Below are 23,628 nucleotides of genomic sequence, written 5' to 3'. Positions count from 1 at the left end.
TCCAAGATTGAATGTCCTGTATATGAAAAACAAGAATTCTCCCCTGCCTAGCGAGCAACGAAAAGAAATCAAGTATGGCTATCAGTGAGTATTTTCTTCACACAAACCTAATTACTTTTAATCCGACAAACTAAAAACCTCACGAAAATTTTCAACAAACATAAAGTATTTAAGATCGACACATGTATCTTAAAATTTACGTGTTAATGTTCAATATTTGATCTTTATGCTTGTAGATTTAAGAGACTTGTCCAAAAACAATACGCAAGAAAACACATAGAAAGGTGAAATAGTAGCAGTCCATAAGATTCAAGAAGAACAAGATCCTCATTCTTTAAAACACAAAATTGTATACGTAAATACTTGCTTGTTGGTTGTGTATAAGCGACTGATGAAGATCAAACTCAAGCATGATCCACTTGTCATCTTTCCCGGATCCCTTGTTCTCATAGTGGAATATTTTTCTGTAGCCAATAACATTGTTAGTCCCGGCTGGATAACATATCTTCTTGCCTTTATCGACACCTTTCCAAGTGCCAGATCCCTTCGCAACAACTCGGGATACACGCAAGCCTCTTGGAACTTTTGTGGTGAGTTCAGTGATGAAGTAAAGGTCCTTATTCCTCCTCAAGTCGTTTGCTCTTCTTGTTTTGAAGTTTTTGAAAGTTATAGGATGGTACTAGTCTATAGGGGGTGAATAAGTTCCAATTTAAAAATTCAATTCAATTCTCAATTCTCAAATTAATTCCACATTCACATTACATATCAAACTATCCTACACATATGCAATTAAAAAGATAAATAAAAAGTGCACAAGGATGTAAGATTTAACAAGGCAAAACTCACCATTGGGAAAATCTTTGGGCTCCTAAACCGGGACAAACACTAAGAGAAATGAGTACAAAAAGACTTACAAAACTCATCAACTAGACACGCATACTAGTAAGCAGTTTTGTCTCCGCGCTTTATTACTCGATCTCTCTTCAGCCTTCGAGTAGAAGTGGCATGACACTAACGTGGCCCGTGGCCGTCAATTACTGTCTCCTCGAACTTTGCAAGATACTAACGCGATCATGCAGAATAAATGAAATGAAATGATTTTTGGAAATCAACCAATTATGAAAATCACAAGGTACATTCTCATAATTTATTTCAATTAAAGCATAATGAAAAATCAGTGAAAAAAAAACTAAATTTTTCTTTAAAAGAAAAAACACGTGGACACAAAATGATTTTTCTACCATAAACCTCACGGGAAAAATATGAATTCTTTTTAAAAACACATGCTACTGACCGACACGGAAAACAAACTTTCTGCTCTTATGTGAAAGACGATGCCTTCAGAGCATGCAGCAATATATAAGAATATATATGTATTCTAAAACCTGCAGCAAGTAATGGATCTATATAATGCATGTAGCTGTTGTAGACTATTATTATATATATGACTTATGACGAGAATTATCACAACCTCAAATAACTCCACCAAATCTGCAGACACTAATACGTTTAACTATTTACGCGACGAACAAAAGTTGGTCGTGCAAAATGTCATTCCATCACACAAATGTATGCGCGATGGAAATTTCGTCGCGCAAAGATCGTGAAGAAAGACTTTGCGTGACGAACAATAGCATTGGTCGCAAAAACGGGACACGACGGTTTAGCCTTTGTCACACAAAATTTATAGGAACAAATGTGTTCATCGCACAAAATACCAGGATACAAACATAGGTTCGTCTCTCAAAACTTTGCGCGACGACAGTTTACAGTTGCGCGACAAAACCTTGTTAATCGCTATAATACTACGAGACGAAGGTATTCGCCGTGGAAAAATAAAAAATAAAAAATCATTTTAATTTTAATTTTTTGTTTTTTTTTTCATTTTGTAATAAAATTAAATTGCAATTAAAAAATGTAATGAGGAGGAAAATAATTTATTTAAATAAATATAAATGAATGTACATGCAAAATGTTTAAAAAGTAAAGGAGTACAAAACTAAGAAAATAATGTGGCATAATCAACGAGGTCGTCATTTGGAGGCGGCTGGAAGGTTTCAAGGTTGGGGACAGACTTAGAGGTCGAAGGTGTAGAGTTGTGGGCATGCTCGGGTTGGAGGGGCTCAGATGTCAACGGCGGACGAAGATCCGGGAGACAAATGTCAAACTGACTGAGGGCCTGTACAATCTGTGACATCTGGCTCTTATACGAGGCCAGCTCTATGAAATCCAGGAGGGATTTCATTGTTATAATCTACGTATTTGTATTATTGAAATTTTATATTATTTTTCTAGAATTTATATCAATTTATTTGAATTTAGATTTTAATTAGACTAGTTACAAATTTTGAAGTTTGAAAATTAATTATTTAAAATCCATAGACCTTTCGAGATCACAATTTATATTTTTGAATAGAGCTCGATCTCACGAATGCGTAGGTACAAACTGTTTGTGAAACAGAATTATAACAAAAGAGTTATTAACATTTACAATCAGGGATATTTTTGTAATTTTGCCTTCATTTAGAAGGCTCCAGATTTTTGGAGCAAAGGAATGCGCCACGTGTGTTGCTGGGATGAAATGGAAAGAAGAGAAATGAGAAAGATGGACGGCTATGATGGAAAGGAGAGAAGAGAAATGAGAGAAATGAGGGAAATGATGGAGAGAAAAGGACCAATCGGGAAAGGGAGTAAGAAGGGGAAATGAGGGGGAAGAGAAAGGGAATCGGATCCCCTTTTGACCCGGTTCAGGACCTGACTTTGGACCCTTTTTTGCCACTGTTTCCATCACGATTTCATCCATTTTTTCAATGAATCGCGACCATCCAACACCACCATTCGTCACCCGACCTCCTCTCTTCCTTCCCCATCCAAACCCGACTGGGTTTGACCCCGAATTCATGGAGAACCACACCGGTGGTGCGATGGACACCCCGACGGAAATCCGCCATTTCGACAACCCTCACCATCAAACTACTCCTCTTGAGGCCTGGAACAAAGCCCAAACAACTATGGGGGCGGCGGAGCACCGAAGGTGATGGATCGAAGCCATCCATTTCTATGGTTTGTGGCAAATTCGAGGGAAATTGGAGCTTTTTTCGACCAAATTGGACTTGGCCATAGGTATAAAACTTGCTCTACTCATTGAGATTTGTAAAATTTGATAATTTTTGGAATTTGTTGAATTTTTCGGCAAGTCGGGTCGGCCGACAGCCACCCGCGGTGGCGCGTTCGACGGTGCGTGGTCAGTGGGTCAACGATGTCTTTCTAAGTTCAATTATATGGCATGATTTCATAATTGATATCCTTATGACGTGGTTTGATTGTTTGAACTTAGTTTCATTATGATACATCACTAGATCAAAATTTGAATCGACGATCCGATCATTGGATGATCACCAAACTTTAATGCGTTATAGGACGTAATATTTGAGGATAGCTGGAACTAATGGATCGGGAATCTAATGTATGGATCTTCCCAAACTGGATTTCTAAGTTAGCAAAATTAATTGTTGACCGCCACTTGAATTTGTGATTGGCAGAGATTCGATCGTTGGATCGTAGTGAGACTCTAATATGCTATTCTAGAAGTATAATGTGGACTTTGGGAAGTTACAGATCAGGAATTTGATAAGCGGATCTTCCGGCTTAGATTTCTAGGGTTATGGACCCTACTCTTGACCTTGATCGATGGTTGACTTTTCAGTCAACTAGCATGAGTTCTTCTAGTGTGTTGCCGATCTTAGAGTACGGGGAGATTTTATGGAGCTTAATGGGCTCATTGTGATGACGTGCCTTCTCGATTTACGTAATGATGGCATTATATGGTGATATACTTGTTTATTTTATGTGATTTAACTTGTGTATTGAACTTGTTATGGAATGTGTGGTTTGATTTGTATAATTGGCTTGATGTGATGAATGTGAGGGTTAGTAGTGGACCGTTAACCCATTGTCATGGGGTTTAGTGCTCGACACTTGTTTCACATCTTGTTTCCTTATTTCACTTTTTGTGTCGTTCAGCCCTTCTAAATTGAGTACTTGGTTCTTGCATTGTTTCTTCGAGCCATTATTGCATCCCTTGGCCTTCCACTTGGTTCCGTTGAGTGATCTAAAATTGGGTATCCGCTGGGGTTCCGTTGAGAGGTCTAGTTCCCTGCTCTGTCTGGATTCCGATGAGTGATGGTCAGGAATCCCTTATATTCCACAATTTCATTGAATGATGGTCTAGAATCCTTTATACTCCGTGATTCCATTGAGTGATGCTCTGAAATCATATCCTGCCTTGGATTTCATTGAGTGGTTCGTTATGTATTGTAATATGTGATTCCATTAAGTGATGGTCCAAAAATCGTCTCCTGGTTCGAATTTCGTTGAGTGATGGTCCGAAATTGTATCCACTCGGATTCCGTTGAATGATGGTCTGGAATCCCTTCTACTCCGCGATTCCGTTGAGTGATGGTCCGAAATCCCTTTTACTCCGCGATTCCGTTGAGTGATGGTCCGGAATCGTATCCTGGTTTAGATTTTGTTGAGAGGTCCAGAATCCCTTTGGTGTCTTGGTTCCTTGGATTTGATTTCAGCTGCAGAGATGTAGGCTTTAGCCGAACTCTGTCGCTTTAGCCCTGCATTTTAGTATATTGTACGTGTTATTATTTGGTGTGATTATTAGATGTTGTTGGATGTAATTGTTATGATTATAATAGACCGTTGACCAATATGGCTATAGATTATTGTTGTGCTTCGTTAATTGTTCCTTAAGATGTTGCACGCGTTGAATTGTGTATTATGTTGAGACATGGCCGTTTATGTGATGAATATTCGAGTGTAGTGAAAGGATGAACTACAAATGGCTTGATCCCTGTTTAGGATACGTAGGTAGTCTAACAAGGAGGTTAGATGCAACCATAAAGCATACGAAAAATTATTACACAGTTGGATCTTGAGTTTTGCCTTGTACATCTCGGAGGCGGGATCTGTTAGATATACGAATGTTGGGTGATGTCATGCATCGATCCTAGACGTATGTCAGGTTCGGCATATGACAAGCTCAGTCTTAAAGTCAGCCACCTCTGCTGTCAAAGCTGTCACGTGACTCTTTGACTGCGATGATGAAAAGGCTCTAGGTTCTTACCGTCGGGCATTCCCCACCCCCTACAATACGTCCCCGGCCTCTTCTCGAGAGTCTAATCCAAGGTCTTTATAAAGATCTGAAACCCCGCATCCTCTAGGGATTCACAGACTCGAGCGGAGTCTCGGAACGAAGTTGGGAGGCAGACTCTTGAAGAACCAACTACCTTTTTTCCATCATAGTCGCCTGCGTAATATAACATGAATTAATAATAACATTCAAATAATAACCATGATACTTGAATGCATAAGATAGTAATTACAATTGAAGAATACTTACATGAAATGACTCAGCCAACTCATCCCGGGGTCGAACATAAATGTCACTAAAGATATCGATCTCCAGGAATTTTGAACCCCCCTTAGTAGAACAAGATACGAAAATTGTTAGTACAAAAATAAAATTAATATTATTGACATATTAAAAATTGAATATGAAAAACTTTATTATTACCTGCCGTCACGCCTTCATCCTATATGAGAAGGGTCTCGAACTAGAATGATGGAAAAGAGTCTTCTTCTCTCGATTGCTCTTGTTGGCTTTTGCCTTCTTCTGTTATACAAAAAACAAACGTATTAGTTCTAATTTAAATGAAATATAAAAAATCAATAAACATTAGTAAGAAACGTATAATACTTTTAAACTTAATATAAAAAACGTACCACATAACCGAGCTCCTGAAAATGACTGCAGAGCCACACCTAACTATCTTCTCGGGCCTCAAATTCCTTCGGGCAACCCTCCTCAAAAGCGACCTACGAATCATCAAATGTCTCAAAATATTGGTGCAAGTTGCTCTTCCACTGCTTGTATCATTCAGCGAAAAGTCTGACGACGTACACCAACATATCGTCGTTGATGTCGTCGAAATTGTAGTTCATCTGCAATGTAACAAATTAATTACATACATTAAGTAATATAAATGTATAAAATTTGAAGAAACAAACAATTAAAGGGTAGGATACTTACCGACAACTGTGCGTCGCCTTCCAAGACTTCTATTACCTTCCAAGACATCGCCTTCCAAGACTTCCATTGCATAGGGCAAAAGGTCTGAACGACTTGACCAATGTCACAAGCCAATGCACTATGCTACTCCGCTGTTGGTGTAGCCCAATGTCAGTCGTCATATCCGATCGTGATACCTTCATTGGTCACCCGGGTGACCTTCGTCGTCTTCAACTAGCGACAAGGTCCCTGAGTATTTTTCTTTGTTGCAAAAAAAATAAAAAAACATTCAAACAAATACAACAAATAAAACCATAATTCTGGCAGAACCTCCCCTAAAATTATAACAATTCCCAAACCCTAGACATTGTAATGAATAATATATGATATCAACAACAATCCCAAACCCTGGACATTGTAATGAAACATTACATAGTGTATATCTAGTTTCTAACCTATCCAAAATCAAAAGCCAACTAAAAAATTTAATCAGATGAGCAACATTTAACATCCACATTCTATTTAGCAACTCAGTTTTTAAGTTATTTGTTGCTACATTATTTTGAACTCAATTCACAGGTTTAACAGTAAACCGACCATTGGCATTCATGCTCCAACAAATAGAATCATTTATATCAAACACTGGTAACATAATACGGCAAATTTGATTAGCAATGTAAATATTGACAAAATTTAGCATAAGAGATGTATTCGAGCAGTTATTGCATTTATCACATGTTTACCTGGTTGGGACCCTGAGGCATGAGTAGTGGATGCCGATATCGTGTCGTGTCGTGCGTGCGGGGGCGGCAATGACCACGACTGGCGCTAACAGGTAGCGCAACTGAAGAGGCTGATAACACTGGCGCTGGGAGGACTGGGGAGCAACTAAATCAGCTGCATCAACCAGATTAACCGATCTGGGCTCCATATATGCTAGAGCAATGGCAACTGAAATAGAAGGCGAAGAAATCGGATGGGGTGCTGTCGTCACCACCTTACAACTTCTAATAAGCTGCAACATCTTCACAATTAGGAAAAAATCAGTGCCTAGTCATTGAAGTCAACGTGCCAAATCCAATGCTTATTCTCTATATTACATTTACATATATATTGCAAACCATAGTTGGCAGCACAAACATATTTCTCATATTACTTGACCCTGACAAAGCACCAATTCCTTAACTCGTAACAAAACACAGGTGTAAGACATGAACACCGACAATCATTTTCCAAGTATTTGAAATTCAAGAAAAATAAAACAAAGCACATTTAGAATCGAAACAGTACTCAAATTTAACGGCACCCTAGAGTTGAATTGTGATGAAATTCTAGTACACTAGACATATTATAAGGTAATCAGAAAATTGGCATCCATTATTTCCTAGTTGATACATGTTGAAGGATATAATTGATGGAACAAGGTACAATAATTGGTGAGTCTTTTGTGAAGGAAAAAACTATACAAAGCAGAATTAGTACACCTAAAACCAGCAAGCAAAGCAAAATAATGCCATGTGCCAACACAGAAACTACAACAAAACAAGGACATAATACGGAAAATTTCCAGGCATTCAAGTTCGACATGTCCCTAAAACAGAGGGTACAACAAAACGTGGTTAGTCGTATGGAAAGTCATAGACATATATCGTAGAACATGCAGGTTCTATAGACATGTATTGGTTTAATTCAAACATGAAAGCTACGGGTTTAATGTGGTAAGTTTTGAATGAAAACTGCAAGTTTCAAACACACTAAATTCAAAACTACAGGTTCGATTTAGTTATGAATGTTAGGTTCATATATAGGGGTACCTGCAAGAACACAAAAGACAATATACAATAAAGTGTAGTGAATTTGTAGATTGCTTTAGGAACCCAAGTGTGAGTGCATCTGAATTACAAAAGATAGTCAACGGTTCAAAGAAAAGAAATAATTTATTGAGTCGTTAATTACCAAAAAGTGAACTTTAGGTCAATAATTTTGGATTAATTATCAAATTAATGGACTGCTAGTCACTTTAATTAGTTAAATAAATCGTAACCATTCAGGTTTGATTGTAGAAGCAAAAATAATAATAACATTCGGGTTAAAATTATAGCCCAATCTCGGTGGGCTTGGGCGTCGTGCGTGGGGCAAGGCCCTAAAAAAGGGGCTTAGTAAGCCATGGGTTTGTTGCAATGCAGCCCAATCATAGTTGCAAGCTATGGGCCGGGGTCTGGGATAAGCCCAGCAGCTAAGCTGCTGATTTTGGGCCACAAAATTGGCAAGAGAAGCACAAGCCCAACACGAGGGCGGGCCTGGGTATAGGGTGCGGGCGAATCCTAGCAAATGCTGGCTTTAATTTAGGCATGGGTGCGAGAAGCCCAGTCAAAAGGCTGCCTTTGGATCGCGGGCTGAGGCACAGGGACCCAGCAAGTAAGCAGGCTTGCTGCAAGTGGCGAAAGGGACAACCCCAACAAGCATCGCACTTGCTGAAGATGGTCCAATGACGCATGAGTGAACCCATCAGAGCTGCAGGCTTGTTGGAGTGGGTTAGGGCTACATGCCCGTTTTAAAACCCTAACTAGGCCAAGAGCCTGGGTGCCATGCATGCGCAGCAAAGCCCAAAGGGCTAGTGCCGTGTGGTCCAGACGTCCAATGACATCGTCCCAAGGTGCTCCACGCAACTACAATGTAGGCCAACGACGGGGCTCGGCGGCGGTGATGCCAACAGTGGCGCAGCGGTGAACCACGGCTTATGCCGCAATAATTCCCATATTTTTTTTTTTCGAATTTTAGGGTTAAAAAACCCTAAGTGCTTCTAAATTAATTTTGATGTTTTGACTCACGAATTCCACATAGCATTATCGCGTATTGCATGAACAAATATATATATATTGACAAAATTTATGAACACATATGCAATATATATAATTGAGAGGAAAATATAAATACAAGGGTTCATGCATCATGTGGAATGTTTTCATGCTTCAAGGTCGTTTCAAATATCTTAATTTATTTTTAAAAAAATCTGATTGGCAAAAAATAATTGAAAGCCTTTGATGTTGTAGAAGAAAGGCTCCTCCACGATCCTTCAGTTCCTTGACTTCTGGCAAGAGCGTGCTGATAACATGTTGTAGGCATAATTTACTAAACTGTATTTAGGACTAGAGACGGAGAGGGCCGACGGTAGGAGAGAGAAGAGAAAGATGTAATTCTGATGTGTGTTTTGTATCACCCATTGTGCCTTTATTTATAGTAATAGGCAAGATTAAATTCTTAACTGAATAGGATTACAACTCTAATAGGATATTAACTATTAAAGAGAACATTCAAGAATATCCTTATATATACTAGGATTTACGCAGTCACTTTCCTAATCTAACTGCAACAGAAATAGAATTATAACTTTAAATTTGAGTTTTACTCAAGAGATCTAACAAAAACGTTTTTAATAAAAATATTTTCAAAGAAATGCAGTTGGCTCAATGGAAGCGTTTTTAACAAAAATGTTTTGAATAAGAATTGGTTCGATCAAAAGCCAAACCCTCCTCCGTTCTCTTTCATCAAAACCACACGCCAGCCGTTCCATGTGCGTACTCTGCAAAACACGCAAGAGAGCTGGAAAATGTCGACGAGGTCAAATTTCTACAAGAACCCTTCGATTTCTTACAAGAAGGACCTCAGTCTTTCCTCCGTTCTTCAAAACCTCCAAGGTAACTTCAATAATACTATTACCCTTTCGTCTCAACCGCCTTCCTTTCCCCTACAAACGCCGCGTTTTGTTCCTTTTAACTCATTTCCGTCCACTTCCAGCTTACAACGTCGTCACCGGCGATGTTCCGCCGCTTCAACATCTGCCGGCCGGTGATGGCGAAACTACATGTCGCAAACGCCGTCGTGATCCGAAACCAAAACCAAAACCGCCTCCCCCTCGCCGTCAGAACCGCGAAATCGAGGAGAAAGACGCACCTATGTCGCACCAGGATTACATAGACAGGAGAAGGCAATTGCTGATTTCTAATTTCAATTATCATTGGAATTTGTTTTTAATTTTTATAAATTGCGATTTTTTGCTTTTGTTATTACTTAATTTTTTTTTATTTTTGTGAAATGTATGAGCAGAAAAGAAGTTTGTACATCGCAGAATTACGAGGAATTAACTTGTGAAGTTTTGGTAATTGAAATTGTTGCTGTTAATTTGTTTTGCATTTGTGGTTTTTTTTATTGATATAGGTCAGCATTTTGAGGTTTGGTTTCTTGTTGTGGCAGGGAAAGCCGGGAACTTCGAAGTCGTGCTTAAGTTTGGTGCAATATGATAGTAAGTAAGCTTTCTTTTGGGCTTGTGCTATTTTCAAGGCATTCAGCGACGTCGGAATTTGATTAATAGTTTGCTAACTTAGTTATTTTAGAGTGATATTCTAAGCCTAAAAATTTTATTTGCAGTTCGGTTTTGGTATTCAAGGGTTCGGTTTTTCCTAATTCATTGAAACTAAAATACAAAAGATTAATAGGTGCTCAATTATCAGTATTGCTCGATTGGATGTTATTGATTAAAGATGTACTTCATTTAAGTCGATCGCCGAAGGTTAACGGATTGAAATGTGAACCGTGAAAAAGTTGATGCATGTAAAATTTTTGAAACTTCATGTTTTGACTGGTAAAGTTGCACTGGTTAGTTCACTGTTTGACCAATAACACGTCTCACTTTTTACATTTGAGATGCTGTTGATGGCAGGAACAACTTATCTGCTGAGGGTATTGCCATCTTTATAGACTTTTCTATTTTTCTGCTCTTGCTCTTCTGTGATATTAGTCAGTGGCTTTTCCTTGCTGCTGGTCTGCTAGACTACGAGTAGAAGTTTCTCTATTTCTATGATTTTAATATTTTTTGGCCAATACAATGCAATTTGAAAAATATAGGTGATGAAAGTACGTCTTCAGAATGTGAAGCTATGCTTCCATCAGGTCACTTAAATGAATCTGATCAAGTAAAAAGCAGAATTGAACAGCGTTTCCCTAATCCAGGAGAACCTATTTGTGTCATGTGTGGTAAATACGGAGAATATATATGCAATGAGGTAGGTTATGATTTTAATTTTTATGTGAAGTGCATTAACAAAACTTTTAAACTAACACTTACTGAGTCTCCTTTTCTCCCATGCACTTTAATTTCTAGACTCTAAGTAGTGCTTATTTGCTTCCACAGACTGATGATGATATCTGCAGCATGGAGTGCAAAGCTGATCTGTTGCAAGCTCTTAAAGTTGTGAAGGTATTTAGCATTACAAATTTGTTGTAATGTTTAATTAAATTTATTGATTCAATAAACGGGCCTGTTTATAATTTTCTTAGGACCCCTTGAGCAATCAAAGACCAGATGTCTCATCTGGACCCAAATGTACCTTACCGATGCATGATTTTGGGGACACTTGGGATTATGAACGCCATTGCTGGTCCAAGAAGAGTTCCATTCTTTCTACTTATGATTGGTATTCATTTTGTTAAACATATATTCTCCGTCTAAGTTTCTCTAATGTAAAAACTGACAGTAAAGTTGAGCCCATGCATCAGATAGAGGCAACCTTTTGCAATTCCTTTCTGTTCATGAGTGCACTTATTCCAGTATACATTTTGATGGTATTTGCTCTTTATTCATCTGTGATGGTGAACATGTTTGTGTAGTTGGAAATGTAGAAGGCCTGGACACCTTGCTGAAGATTGTTTGGTGGTGAAAAGTAACGAGGTTCTCTTTTATTCTTTTTTATTATATTTTTTGTAAACACCGTCCTTATTGTTTCCTTAATTAGGCTATGTAATTTATGAAAACGAAGGGAAACATAGATGGTATGACTCGTCAAAGTCTATGCCTTTTTTTTTCAGGTGACTTTGGGCCACAGCAAAGCCAATTCAATACCCCCAGACCTTCTTGCATTATACAGAAGGTTTAGAATTTCTTTTTAAATAATTGTCCAAATACATTCTTTTTTCTTTTGTGCTTTTGGCATTTTGGCTTGTCTTATATGACCAAAACATGTATGTGGGTTTTAAGGGTTCAGGGATCCCCTTCTCTCCAGATCATTGGACTGGGCCTTACCTCCATGTGTTGTTGAGTCTATTGAAAGCTGGTATGCTTGAGAAGTTTAAATAATCATTGCCACAAAAAGTAGAACTGCTGACTCACCAGGAATTGGTTATCTCATCAGCAACTTCATTTTCATCTAAGATTGAGTTTGATATATGTGGGTGTATATAGGTTAAATAGATTGTTAAGATGGAAATTTAATTTCTTCTGGACATCTGATGTCTCCATTTCCCAATTCTGGATATGTAATTACTTGAAATGCTAGGCGTCTCATAGACAAAAATGTGCAGTTGATATTGCAAACTCTTTTTTTTTTTTTACTTCCTCAACAATTTGGGCACTTTTTTTTTTAGCAATATAGTGCTTAGCTTAAAGTTAGAAACTTAGAATGATATCCAGTTGTATTGGATTTGTTCGACTAACCACTGTTCCATTTATAGTTCATTTGATCTTTTTAATTAGTGAGCTACTATGCTGCGTCCTTTAGATTTTTCTTGGTATGCTATAACTTGACTGGAAACATTATCCATCTGTTCTATTTATCGCATGACTTGAGAGTGGAGTCACCATCCCTTTTGTGCCTTTTTTGTGTTAGCAGATGCCACCAGATGGGCAAAAACATATCGGCTTCAAAGTGCAATGAATGCTACAACTCGCTAAGTTTGGCCACTTGCCTTCATTGTAGGATTGCCCTCTGTGACAAGTAAGCATTATAATTACGCTTTTTGGAATGATATTAAGTTGACTTACGGAATAATATAAGGTTGTGTCTTGGTTGAACATTTCTACATTTCTTAACATCGAGCCATTTTTTTTTCCTTTGTGAATTTTTGACTTCTCACTTTTCAGTTACCAGACTGATTAATGTTGTAATTTTTGTGGCGTCACCAATAATATTAGTACATTAATTTGATTAAACTAGGAAAATGGCTTTTGTCAACTGTGGTTCAAGATGTTATTTGAATTTTTTTTTTTTTTTTTTTTTTTGAAAGTTGTAGGTAGCTTCTCTGCCATTCATTCGTTTCTATTTTGTTATGTTTTTCCAACACAAGTTTGATGAGGCTTAGTTGAAGTGAGAAGATGAGATATCATGCTTGGAAAAAAGCAAATATCTCATTATAGTAAAAACAGGAGTAAACAGTGCTTGAATATTATTGTTCTTGGATGGCTTGCTGATTAATCTCGACATTTTCAGGGAGGATCTTAATTCAAGTTTGAATTCCATAAGCAAACACCCAGAGCATTGGGACTGATAATCCTAATTTTCAGTGCAGGTCATTTGAATGAGCATATACAGACACATCCATCCCATCGACAATATTATTCTCATAAACTCTCTCGTCTGGTGGGTACTGACTTTGCATCACTGCTTTCCTAAGATTTATAGAAAATAAAGAGATGTTGTACCAGTATGGACCTGTGGTATAGTTCAGGTTGACAGGGTTCGAGTTTGTAAAACATCTCTCAGTTTCAGTTTAACTGAGTGCTGATATTGACTCAGCTCGGGACTAAAGTCAATAGGTGCTAAATATTTAGAGTCTAGCAATTCTAATACAAGTGTAGGGACCACAAGTGGAAATAACAACCTTCTGTTCACAAAAGTAGCATTGGTTATCATTTATTTACTTATTGATTTTGCTTCCATGTTCGGTGTGAAAAGATAGAGCCACAATGTCACTCAAGATTCAAATCATGATTCATGATACATGTATTTACATGGAGACTATAAGTCTTGGTAGATAAAGGAACCTTTGGTTCCTATCACTTAGTGATATTTCCTTAGGATGCTTAAGAACTTTGATTTGATTTGTGTAGGTGAAATGCTGTAAATCAACATGCCAGGTGACTGATATCAGGGATCTTTTGATATGCCAGTACTGTTTTGATAAAGCTTTTGATAAGTTCTATGACATGTATACTGCAACTTGGTACGTAATTAGTATGAATAGAAATTGTTACTTATTCTTCACTTACATTTCGGATTAGTCCCATTTTGCTACCTGTAGGTTTGCCTGAACTTGGAATTATCGACGATTCTGTTGCTTTTGCTTTGTTTGAACTTAGCTTTAATCTCTCAATTTTTAAGCGGTGGCTGTGGGTGTCAAACCTCATTATTTTTTAACACACCCAAATCTAGTGAATGAGTTTCTATGTTTCGATGTACAGAAAAATTAAGAGATTAAACAAAGCAATAGTAGAAGATTGTGATGCGTATATTTCTTTTTTATTGTTCTGTAATAGTGTCTAATAACTAAAGTGTGCACGTGTATTGCAGGAAAGGCACTGGGCTTTCAATCATATCGGGATCTATTTGCTGCGAAGATCACTTTGATTGGTAAGCATATCAGTACTGTTACCTTCCGCCCTTTACCTATGCCTTTCAATATCAGATTTTATAATGGCTTGTTAATTCTACAGGCATAGTATGAACTGTATGAATGCTAATGTGGGAGAGAGTGGATATATTATCAGTAGGAATTCCCAGAAAGGCAAACGTATTCAGCTTAGCGACTTCATTTTCTGAGGGGGGTAATACTTGTAAAACTGTGGCAGAAGTAGAGTCCACATTCTAATTGGTGCAAGCAAGTATGTCCCTTGAATATGCCATGACAGTTTTAAGAGGGCCATTATCTACAATAGAGAACCTTACACGAATTGCAAGGTAAGCGTCTCAACTTCAATGAGCAGCACAACTTCTTGCATCCAGAACCCGACTGATATAGCGATATGGAAGGTTGAGATTGTTGCGAGGTAAGCACATTGTACCGATTCTAAGTGATGCAGAGACACCGGTTAAGCCTTGCAAGTACATGATGTGGTCAGCTGATTAGAATTTATTCGAGATTTTTGTTTCCACGTTACATGTTTACATACACACATTTCCCGTATGTAGGATGTGCGTATGTTCATGTAACCATCTGATTCTTGTATTAACCACCCACATACGTTGTGTTGCAGATTCACATTTTATTGTGCACAAGTAAAAACGAAATCATCAAATTACCGAATTCGTGAAGGTTCATACTGAACAATAAGTATAGAGGCATATTCTGTAGAATTGTTAAGAGTGAAGCAGTGATGTGCAAAATAGTTTATTTTGCACTCTCCTTGTTTTTTACTTCTTTTTTTTCTGATTTCATTCTGTTGACTGCAATTACTAAAAACCCGTAGGATCGATTTGTTATAAAACTAATTGCCTCATTTTATTGATTGCAATACCAAATCAAATGAGGTGTACCAAGAGGGGAAGGCCAATTTGCAATGATCGATCTTCTGTTTACTTGAGAGTTCACTTTCTTCACTCTAGATACGGCTTTAAACGAGTTGACCCAAACGGAATATCATTCTGTTTAGGTTTGGTTTGTTTCTTACATGAACCAGGCATAAAAACTCCGAGCTCGATATTGAGTTCGAGCTTTTTTAGCTATTTACTGCAATTAGTTAGTCCGCGCTTGTCCGTCTTTCGAAAACAAAATCAAATTGAAATATATTCAATCTAAACGTATAAAAGAAAGTAAACATAGTTCTCCAAAAACATCTACCACATGATGTTTCAATCCAAATTGAAAATATTCAATCTGAACTTAGAAAAAAAATAATAATAACATAATTCTCCAAAAACATCTCCGACATAATATTTCAATCCAATTCAACTTCTTGAATAGAATTTAGTTTGACTTGTCTTGTGAAAAAATATGTGCTGATTAGGAGCTTTACAAACCGAACATACCAATATCAAGCTTATATTGTTTCCTAAGACCTTTAAGGAGTCAAACACAAGTCGAATCTAGTGCAAAGCTCGAGCTTTAATTATAAACTTAGTCAAATCATATATATATATATATATATATATATATGATTTGGTGTTGCATTGTGCAACATGTGTGTGGTGCTGTAGTGCACAGCCATGTTCATTCAACCTTTGTATATTTTGTTGAATGGTTGCAACTTTTGATTAAAAGACATGATGCTTATTCAAATTGTATGAGTAGAATTAAAAGATGTAATTAGTCAAATTTATTTTCTGAAAATTCTAAATAGAAGACATGTCTTTTGGATCAACACTATTAAGAAGAGTTGTATATCTTCAACACAATTTTTTCAGAAATTTGTTTCTACATTCCTTGCTCTCTTTTCTCCCCATCACATTCATACAATTTCTTTCTAGTTATTTCTAAGGGAATACAATTCGGTTTTGCTAATCGAATATTCCATACTTTGTTGTATCCTAGAAGTGACTTGCCAAAACCCCTTTAGCAAACTCATTCGAGTGGGGGCAAATAACCCTTTAAGGCTTAAAGTCATTATTCGGATTATTCTCTATAATACTACATTTACTCTAACAATCTTAAAGTGTTATTACCATCATGGAGAACAGGTCTGATAACATGGCTTTGAAGATTATCAATCAAGATGTCTACAAGCTATCTAGACAAATTTGATGGATCAAACTTCACCCGATGGAAGGACAAGATGTGTTTCATGCTTACTGTTCTAAATGTCATACATGTGCTGGACCCGAAATTGGAGTCTATTCGTGAACCAAGTGACAAAGACTCGGACAAAATAGTTGCCGATCGAAAGAAGCGTGAAGAAGATGAATTGGTATGTTGAGGACACATCTTAGGCACATTATCTAATCACTTATATGACTTGTACGCACACATTCAATCTCCAAAGGAAAATTGGGAAGCACTTGAACACAAGTACACAACTGAGAAAAGAGGTACCAATAAATTTTTAATGTTCACATATTATGAATTCACTATGTTTGATAACAAACCCATCCTAGACCAAGTTCATGAATTATTGGTCTTGGTCTCAAAACTTCGTGAACTTAAAATAGTTATTCCGGATCCTATGATAGTTGGGGCTATTATGGAAAAATTACCCCAAACATGGAATAACTATAGAAAGAAACTTCTACACATGGTGGAATACATTAGTTTGGATGATTTGCAAAAGGATATTCAAATTGAAGAGGAAACTCAAAATTGTGGTAAGAATTTTGCAAATCAAGATTCCTCTAAAATTCACATTGTCGAAGGAAACAAATATAAAAAGAACTTCAAAGTCAAAAATGACAAAGGAAAGTTTAAGAGGACCAATTCCAACAACAATCAAAACAATGCAAATGGTGTCTGCTATCATTGTGGAAAGAAAGGCCATTATATTCATGATTGTAGATACAAAAAAGCAAGTGAGGAATATGCGAATAAGACCAATAGCGCAAATATGGTGGAAAACTCTAAAATTGATAACATTGTTGCAATGGTATCAATGATGCATATTAGCATGATTATCGAACTGAATATGGCAGCGGCAATAAAATCCTTGGATTGGTGGCTTGACTCAAAGGCTACTATACATGTGTTCAATGACAAGGCACAATTCAAGACATATGAAGCATCAACGGACAATCAAGATGTTTTAATGGGGAATCCTAATTCCGCCACAGTTCTAGGAAAAGGAACCATTGAACTTCAATTTACTTATGGGAAGAAATTGACGTTGCTTAATGTACTGCATGTTCCAGAAATTGGAAAGAATCTTGTGTCTCCAAATTTATTATGTAAGAACGGTATAAAGACTGTTCTAGAGTCCGACAAGTTAATAATGTTGAAAAATGGGATGTTTGTTGGGAAATGGGTATTCTTGTGATGGGATGTTCAAACTAAGTATTTATAATAAAGTGAATTCTTCTGCTTATATGTTGAATCTTCCTCTCATTTATGGCATTTACGTTTAGCACATATAAATTTTAGATCTTTAAAATACATGTGCACACTTGGTTTAATTGCTTGCAATGATGATTATAATGATAAATGTGAAACATGTATTCAAGCGAAAATGACTAAGAAACCTTTTCCAATTGCCGAAAGAAATAAAATTTATTAGACTTAATACATTCTGACATATGTGAATTTAATGGTGTTTTAACAAGAGGAGGAAAAAGATATTGTATCACAGTTATAAATGATTGTTCTAAGTTCACTTATTTTTATTTATTATCTAATAAAAATGAAGCTTTTGAGTGTTTTAAGCGCTATAAGACTGAAGTTGAAAACCAAAAGGGAAGGAAAATTAAATGTCTTCATAGTGATAGAGGTGGTGAATATTTTTCACATGAATTTGATATTTTTTGTGAAGAGCATGGTGTTGTACATCAAAAAACTGCACCTTATACACCACAACAAAATGGCTTGGCAAAAAGGAAAAATAGGACACTCACTGAAATTATTAATTCTATGATGATTAATGCTAATACTCCAAAATATTAATGGGGTGAAGCATTGTTTACTGCATGCCATATACACAATAGAATTACATCTACAAAGACTCATGTGTCACCATATGAAACTTGGAAATGAAGAAAACCAAATTTGTCATATTTGAGAGTATGGGGCTGTGTAGCCTTTTACAAGGCACTGGACCCTAAGAGATCCAAGTTGGATCCAAAAGGAATTAAAAGCATATTTGTAGGATATGCAGAAAATTCAAAGGCATATAGGTTGCTTAATTTAGATACAAATACAGTAGTTGAGTCTAGAGATGTCTAATTTATAGAAAATAAATTTTATAACGACTACTCAATGTCTAGAAACGAGAATGATCAAACACCTTTCTCTAATTTGGCTACTAGTCATTCTCAAGGTGAGAAAAGAAAACAATCTGAAACTGTTAATGAACCAAGGAAAAGCCATAGAGTAAGAAAAGAAAAGACTCTAGACTCTGATTTTATTTCATCTCAATTTATTGTATTTTTAGTCGAAGGAAATAGAACAAAGGTTCTTAAGAAAATACCCATATTGTTGAATGTTGAGGATGATCCCAAAAGTCTAAGTGAAGCATTGACTTCAAGAGATGTAACCTTGTGGAAGGAGGCTATAGATGATGAATTTGAAACATTAATATCTAATCAGACATGGGTTTTACTAGACTTGCCCCAAGGATCAAAAGCAATAGCTTGTAAGTGGGTATTTAGAAGAAAATACAATACAGACGGGCCTATTCAGACATTTAAAGTCAGGCTGGTTGCCAAAGGTTTTAAGCAGAAAAAAGGAATAGAGTATTTCGATACATATGCACCAGTAGATAGGCTCACATCAATTAAAATGTTGTTTGCATTGGCATTTTTATATAATTTGCATGTGTATCAAATGGATGTGAAAACGACTTTTGTAAATGGTGATTTAGATGAAGAAGTCTATATGGAACAACCAGAAGGGTTTGTTCTCCTTGAGAATGAAAAGAAGGTTTGTAAATTAGTAAAGTCATTATATGGATTGAAGCAAGCACCAAAACAATGGCATGAAAAGTTTGATTTTGTCATTTTATCATATGGATTTAGACATAACAGTGCTGATAAATGCATATACTCTAAATTCACAAATGATTATGGTGTTGTAATATGTTTATATGTTGACGACTTGCTAATTTTTGGTACAAGAACTTGGGGTGGTGATGAACTTGGGGTTTTTTTTTTCCCTTCTTCTTCTTCTTTCTTTTTGGGTTACAAGGGGTGGGGGAGAAGGCGAACTTGGGGTTTTCTTTTTTTTTTCAAAATAACTTTTTTTAATTAATTATTATTTTAATATTTAAAAAATATTAAATGATTTTTTTTAGTTTTTAATAATATTTTTTTTTTTTTTAATAGAAAGTGTGTCACGTCAGCATTTAACAAAGGAATTGACAGACAACTAACGAAAAGTATGGCATTGCAACAAATTCGAAGATACGGTATGACATTAAAACTTTTTAAATACGAGGTATGAAACTATTAATGATCAATAATTTTGGTAATTCTGTGTAATTTACCTTTTTTTTTTTTCTTTCTTTTTTTCTTTTGCGAATACATAATATATGCAGGTGAGAGTGTAATGTGAAACTAGAAGTATTGATGGGAGGTCATGGAGGTCTGAATATCCTGCCTCAGAAGCGGTAGAATGTGTACAACTTGGATAACAGAGAGAAGGTGCGGCAGGACGAAGAGGCTGCCGCCAAAGAGGAGCAGCTCAAGCGCCAACAGTCGCGGAAAAGGGATGCTGAGTTTCGTCTTGAACAGGTCCGGACTGCCCGTGGCTTGGCTCCGGTGATCCAAGGGAAGGAGCCCACTGCAGTAGTGGAATCGAAGTCTGCTGCGGTGGACTTGAAGCCTGGGCATATTAGTCTCTTTGAAGGGATTAAGATTTTTGACCCTGTTAAGGGTTTGGAGGATGAGGGAGGTGATGGTAAAGACGGGTTTAAGAAAAATAAGACGACGAAGAAAGAGGAAGCGAAGCCGAGGGTTGTGACAGAAGAAGAAAAGTATAGGTTGGGTTATGGAGTTGCCGTTGTTTCCGTCGCTTGATTCTCCTTTAATTTATTTAACCCAAAGCCTACATGAAATGAGGAGTGTATGATGAGAAAGAAGGAGCGAAAATCACTTACCCTTAATTTATCCCATTGTTTCCGTCTCTTGATTCTCCTTTTAATTGATTCTGTTGTCAATGAACATTGTGAGTTGCAGTTGTGCTTCTTTTTGGTCCATAAGAAGCCTGTTGATCCTAACTACTTGTTGAGGACGAAAAATCCAACACTCGTATATACAGGGATGATGAACAATCACCATAACTCATCTGTTATGTTTCTGAACAACGTATAAACCTACACAACTTCATAAACGAGAGATTGTGAAGCCACAAACATTTGCAGGGAGGTTATGGCTGGGATACATTGGGGTCTTCCCTTCTGATTTTTGTTTAGGGGGGAGGCTTAAGTTTTGAGCCGCAGTTCCCCGGAAACAACCGACGCCCAATCAGATATCAAGTACATATTTTTTTAATAAACGATATTATCGACATTAAAAATAGAATAAACTTTGTAGAAATTTTTTATTTTTTTTCTAAAATCTTCCATTAAAAGCGCAAATACCCTTTTCATTTTATTTATCCAAAAGCTCAGCTCCGAAGTCCAACCATCCAAGAAAATAGAAAGACTAGAAACAAAACCGAAAAATGCAAATTTACATCATCAAACTAACTCAAAGATCCCAAGTCATCAAATTCAGAGACTCCCAAACCCAACTCCCTCTCTCCAGTCGGTCGCTACTCAACTACTCAACCTTAACCTCAAACACATCCTTTCTCTCTTCCTCCTTTACCTTCGGAATCACCAGCTTCAGAACTCCATTCTTCATCTCAGCCCTAATCGAATCGATCTTGTACAGATTCGGAGGCAGTTCCAGTCTGCTCGAGAATCTCCTCGCTCCGCCGTCTTCATCCTCCAAGTCCTTCCCCTCCCCTTTTACTACCAGCGTGTTCTGCTCCACCGAGATCTTCACGTCTTCCTTGTCCAGTCCCGGCATGTCCATTCGTAGAAATAGAGCCTCCTCGTTCTCCTTCACGTCCCATCCCCTTCTCGATCCTCCCCGTGGCCCTGCCAGAAATGGGTTTTCCATGAACTGGTCCACCATGTTCAGAACCTGGCTCAAGCTCCTCGTCGGAGAAAACGGATCGAACACATCTGCAACTCACAAAAATAAACAGAACCCTGTTGAGATGTTTGATCAAAAGGAAAGCCCAACCGGGAATTCAAAACAGAAACAGAACCCAGTTCAGAATTTCAGAATTTTGACCGAGAAAAAACCCAATTGGAGAAATCCGAGTGCAACTCACAAGACAAACAAAACCCAATCAAGATACGTGATCGAAAACCAAACCCAATTAAGAATTTCAAATATCTGATCAACAAATGGAACCGTTTTAGAAGTGCGGAAAGAAAAGATAACACAGATAACAACTACCTGAGAAGAAGGGAGAACCGAGGTCACGGCGGCGGGAGGGAGACATGTCTGCTGTGCCGCGACCGACGGGGACTGAGCTTTCATCCTGATCGTAGTTGGTGACTTGGCTGTTGGTGTTGAAAGACCGAGAAACGAGGGGAGATACAGAGGCAGAACGGATGGGGTTGGAGAGCTTGGAGAGGATGGTTGGTGCTGGTACTGCGGCCCTTTTGAGAAGGATTGACATTGACGCAGCCATTTTTGTTCTACAAGAAAAGAGATTAACGATGCTTTGATTTGGGGTATTTGATCGGTTTGTGAATGGAAATTTGGATTTGAACTTGTTGGGCTTGAAGGCGGATCGAAGTGAAGGGGTTTTATATAGAGGAGACACATGCGATGTGATAATCACAGGGGAACCGTGGAGGAGGGGAAAACAGAGGATTGGAGAAGGTTCCATACCATGTCTAGATAGATGGTGAAAATTCTAGAAGCCAAAAGATTTTATCTAAAATTTTAGAATCTGGTCCCTGAACTTTCATTCAAGTTTAGAATTTGTTCCTAAACTAAAATTGTGTTAATTTACATCTTTTAATTTAACAAGACGTGCACTATTAGTCTTACCATTAACTTTTGTAAAAATATCTCTGCTTGTTTGATGACGTGGTACATAGTGAATCTCAAATATCTAGTTTTGTGATGTCATGTAAATTAAACAAAAAAAATTATTATATGTTAAAAAAATGAATAAGAAAATATTGGATTTCTTATTCGAAGTTGCCATGACCTCGAGAAAATTTCAAGGGTAAATTACATTTTCATATATTAGGTTTGGATTCTATTTCAATTTCTTACAACATCTTCAAAACATTTCTTTCATACCTTAAGTACTATTTTATTTCAAAATAATACCCCGTTACATTTTTCATCCATTGATCCATTAAGTACTCATGTGGCTGCCACATATATACCACGTGGCAAAAATAATAATTTTTTCATTTTTTTTTTAAACTTGAATTTTCTCAAAAAAAACCTAAAACTTGTCTTCTCCCCGTAACCCCCAAACCCATCTCCCCCATCTTCATCTTCTTCCCAACGATCCAGAAAGAGAAGAAGAAGAGAAGAGAAAAAAAAAAAAAAAAAAACCCGTCTTTCCCCTCTCTTCTCCCCCATCTTCATCTTCTTCCCCCGACCCCCCTACCTGCAACCCAGAACAAAAAAAATAATAAATAAAGACCTTGAAACCTGTCTTCTCCCCGCAACCCCCAAACCCATCTCCCCCATTTTCATCTTCTTCGCTGCAACCCAGAAAGAAGAAGGGAAAAAAAAAAAAACCGTCTTTCCCCCCTCTTCCCCTCTCTTCTCCCCCATCTTCATCTTCTTCCCTCGACCCCCCCCAACCTGCAACACCAAAAAAAAAAAAAAAAAAAAAAAACCTCAGACCCCATCTCGCCATCGCCGGTTCATGGAATGGATGTGGATTTAAGGAGTTGGGGGGTGTAGAGGAGAGTGGGGGGGGGAGGGGGGGGGTTAACTTCAGTTTTTTTTTTTTTTTTTAAATTAAAATATTGTGTTTTTTGCCACGGGGGCACACATTTGGCAGCCACGTGGTGGCCACATCAATGCTTAACGGATCAATAGATGGAAAATGTAACGGATGTATTCTTTTGAAATAAAATAGTACTTAAGGTGTGAAAGTGAAATGTTTTGAAGATGTTG

General features: G+C 37.3%; 2 protein-coding genes and 1 pseudogene across 2 annotated transcripts; 2 read left to right on the top strand and 1 right to left on the bottom strand.

Moving 5' to 3' along the window:
- Window positions 1-9,582: 9,582 nt before the first annotated feature.
- LOC103940224 lies at window positions 9,583-15,162 on the top strand. Its single transcript, XM_009350310.3, has 14 exons — window positions 9,583-9,777; window positions 9,878-10,067; window positions 10,187-10,238; window positions 10,334-10,382; window positions 10,985-11,142; window positions 11,271-11,336; window positions 11,417-11,553; window positions 11,747-11,807; window positions 11,945-12,006; window positions 12,745-12,849; window positions 13,416-13,491; window positions 13,962-14,074; window positions 14,422-14,481; window positions 14,565-15,162. Exons 1-14 carry the CDS (start codon window positions 9,690-9,692, stop codon window positions 14,668-14,670), a joined length of 1,323 nt encoding a protein of 440 aa, XP_009348585.2. The 5' UTR covers window positions 9,583-9,689; the 3' UTR covers window positions 14,671-15,162.
- Window positions 15,163-20,046: 4,884 nt separating this feature from the next.
- On the top strand, window positions 20,047-20,722 carry LOC108866673 (annotated as a pseudogene).
- Window positions 20,723-21,043: 321 nt separating this feature from the next.
- Window positions 21,044-22,353, bottom strand: LOC103940225 (small heat shock protein, chloroplastic). The gene is made up of 2 exons (XM_009350311.3): window positions 21,931-22,353; window positions 21,044-21,650 (listed from the first exon to the last, which is right to left on the bottom strand). Exons 1-2 carry the CDS (start codon window positions 22,166-22,168, stop codon window positions 21,241-21,243), a joined length of 648 nt encoding a protein of 215 aa, XP_009348586.2. The 5' UTR covers window positions 22,169-22,353; the 3' UTR covers window positions 21,044-21,240.
- Between the last annotated feature and the right edge of the window lie 1,275 nt (window positions 22,354-23,628).

This window comes from the organism of the source record quoted next, unplaced genomic scaffold, assembly GCF_019419815.1.
Source record: "Pyrus x bretschneideri cultivar Hongxiangsu unplaced genomic scaffold, Pyrus_bretschneideri_v1 Contig34, whole genome shotgun sequence".
NCBI lineage: Eukaryota > Viridiplantae > Streptophyta > Magnoliopsida > Rosales > Rosaceae > Pyrus > Pyrus x bretschneideri.
The sequence above is the reverse complement of the archived record's forward strand: the minus strand, read 5'-3'. Positions and strand labels throughout refer to the sequence as shown.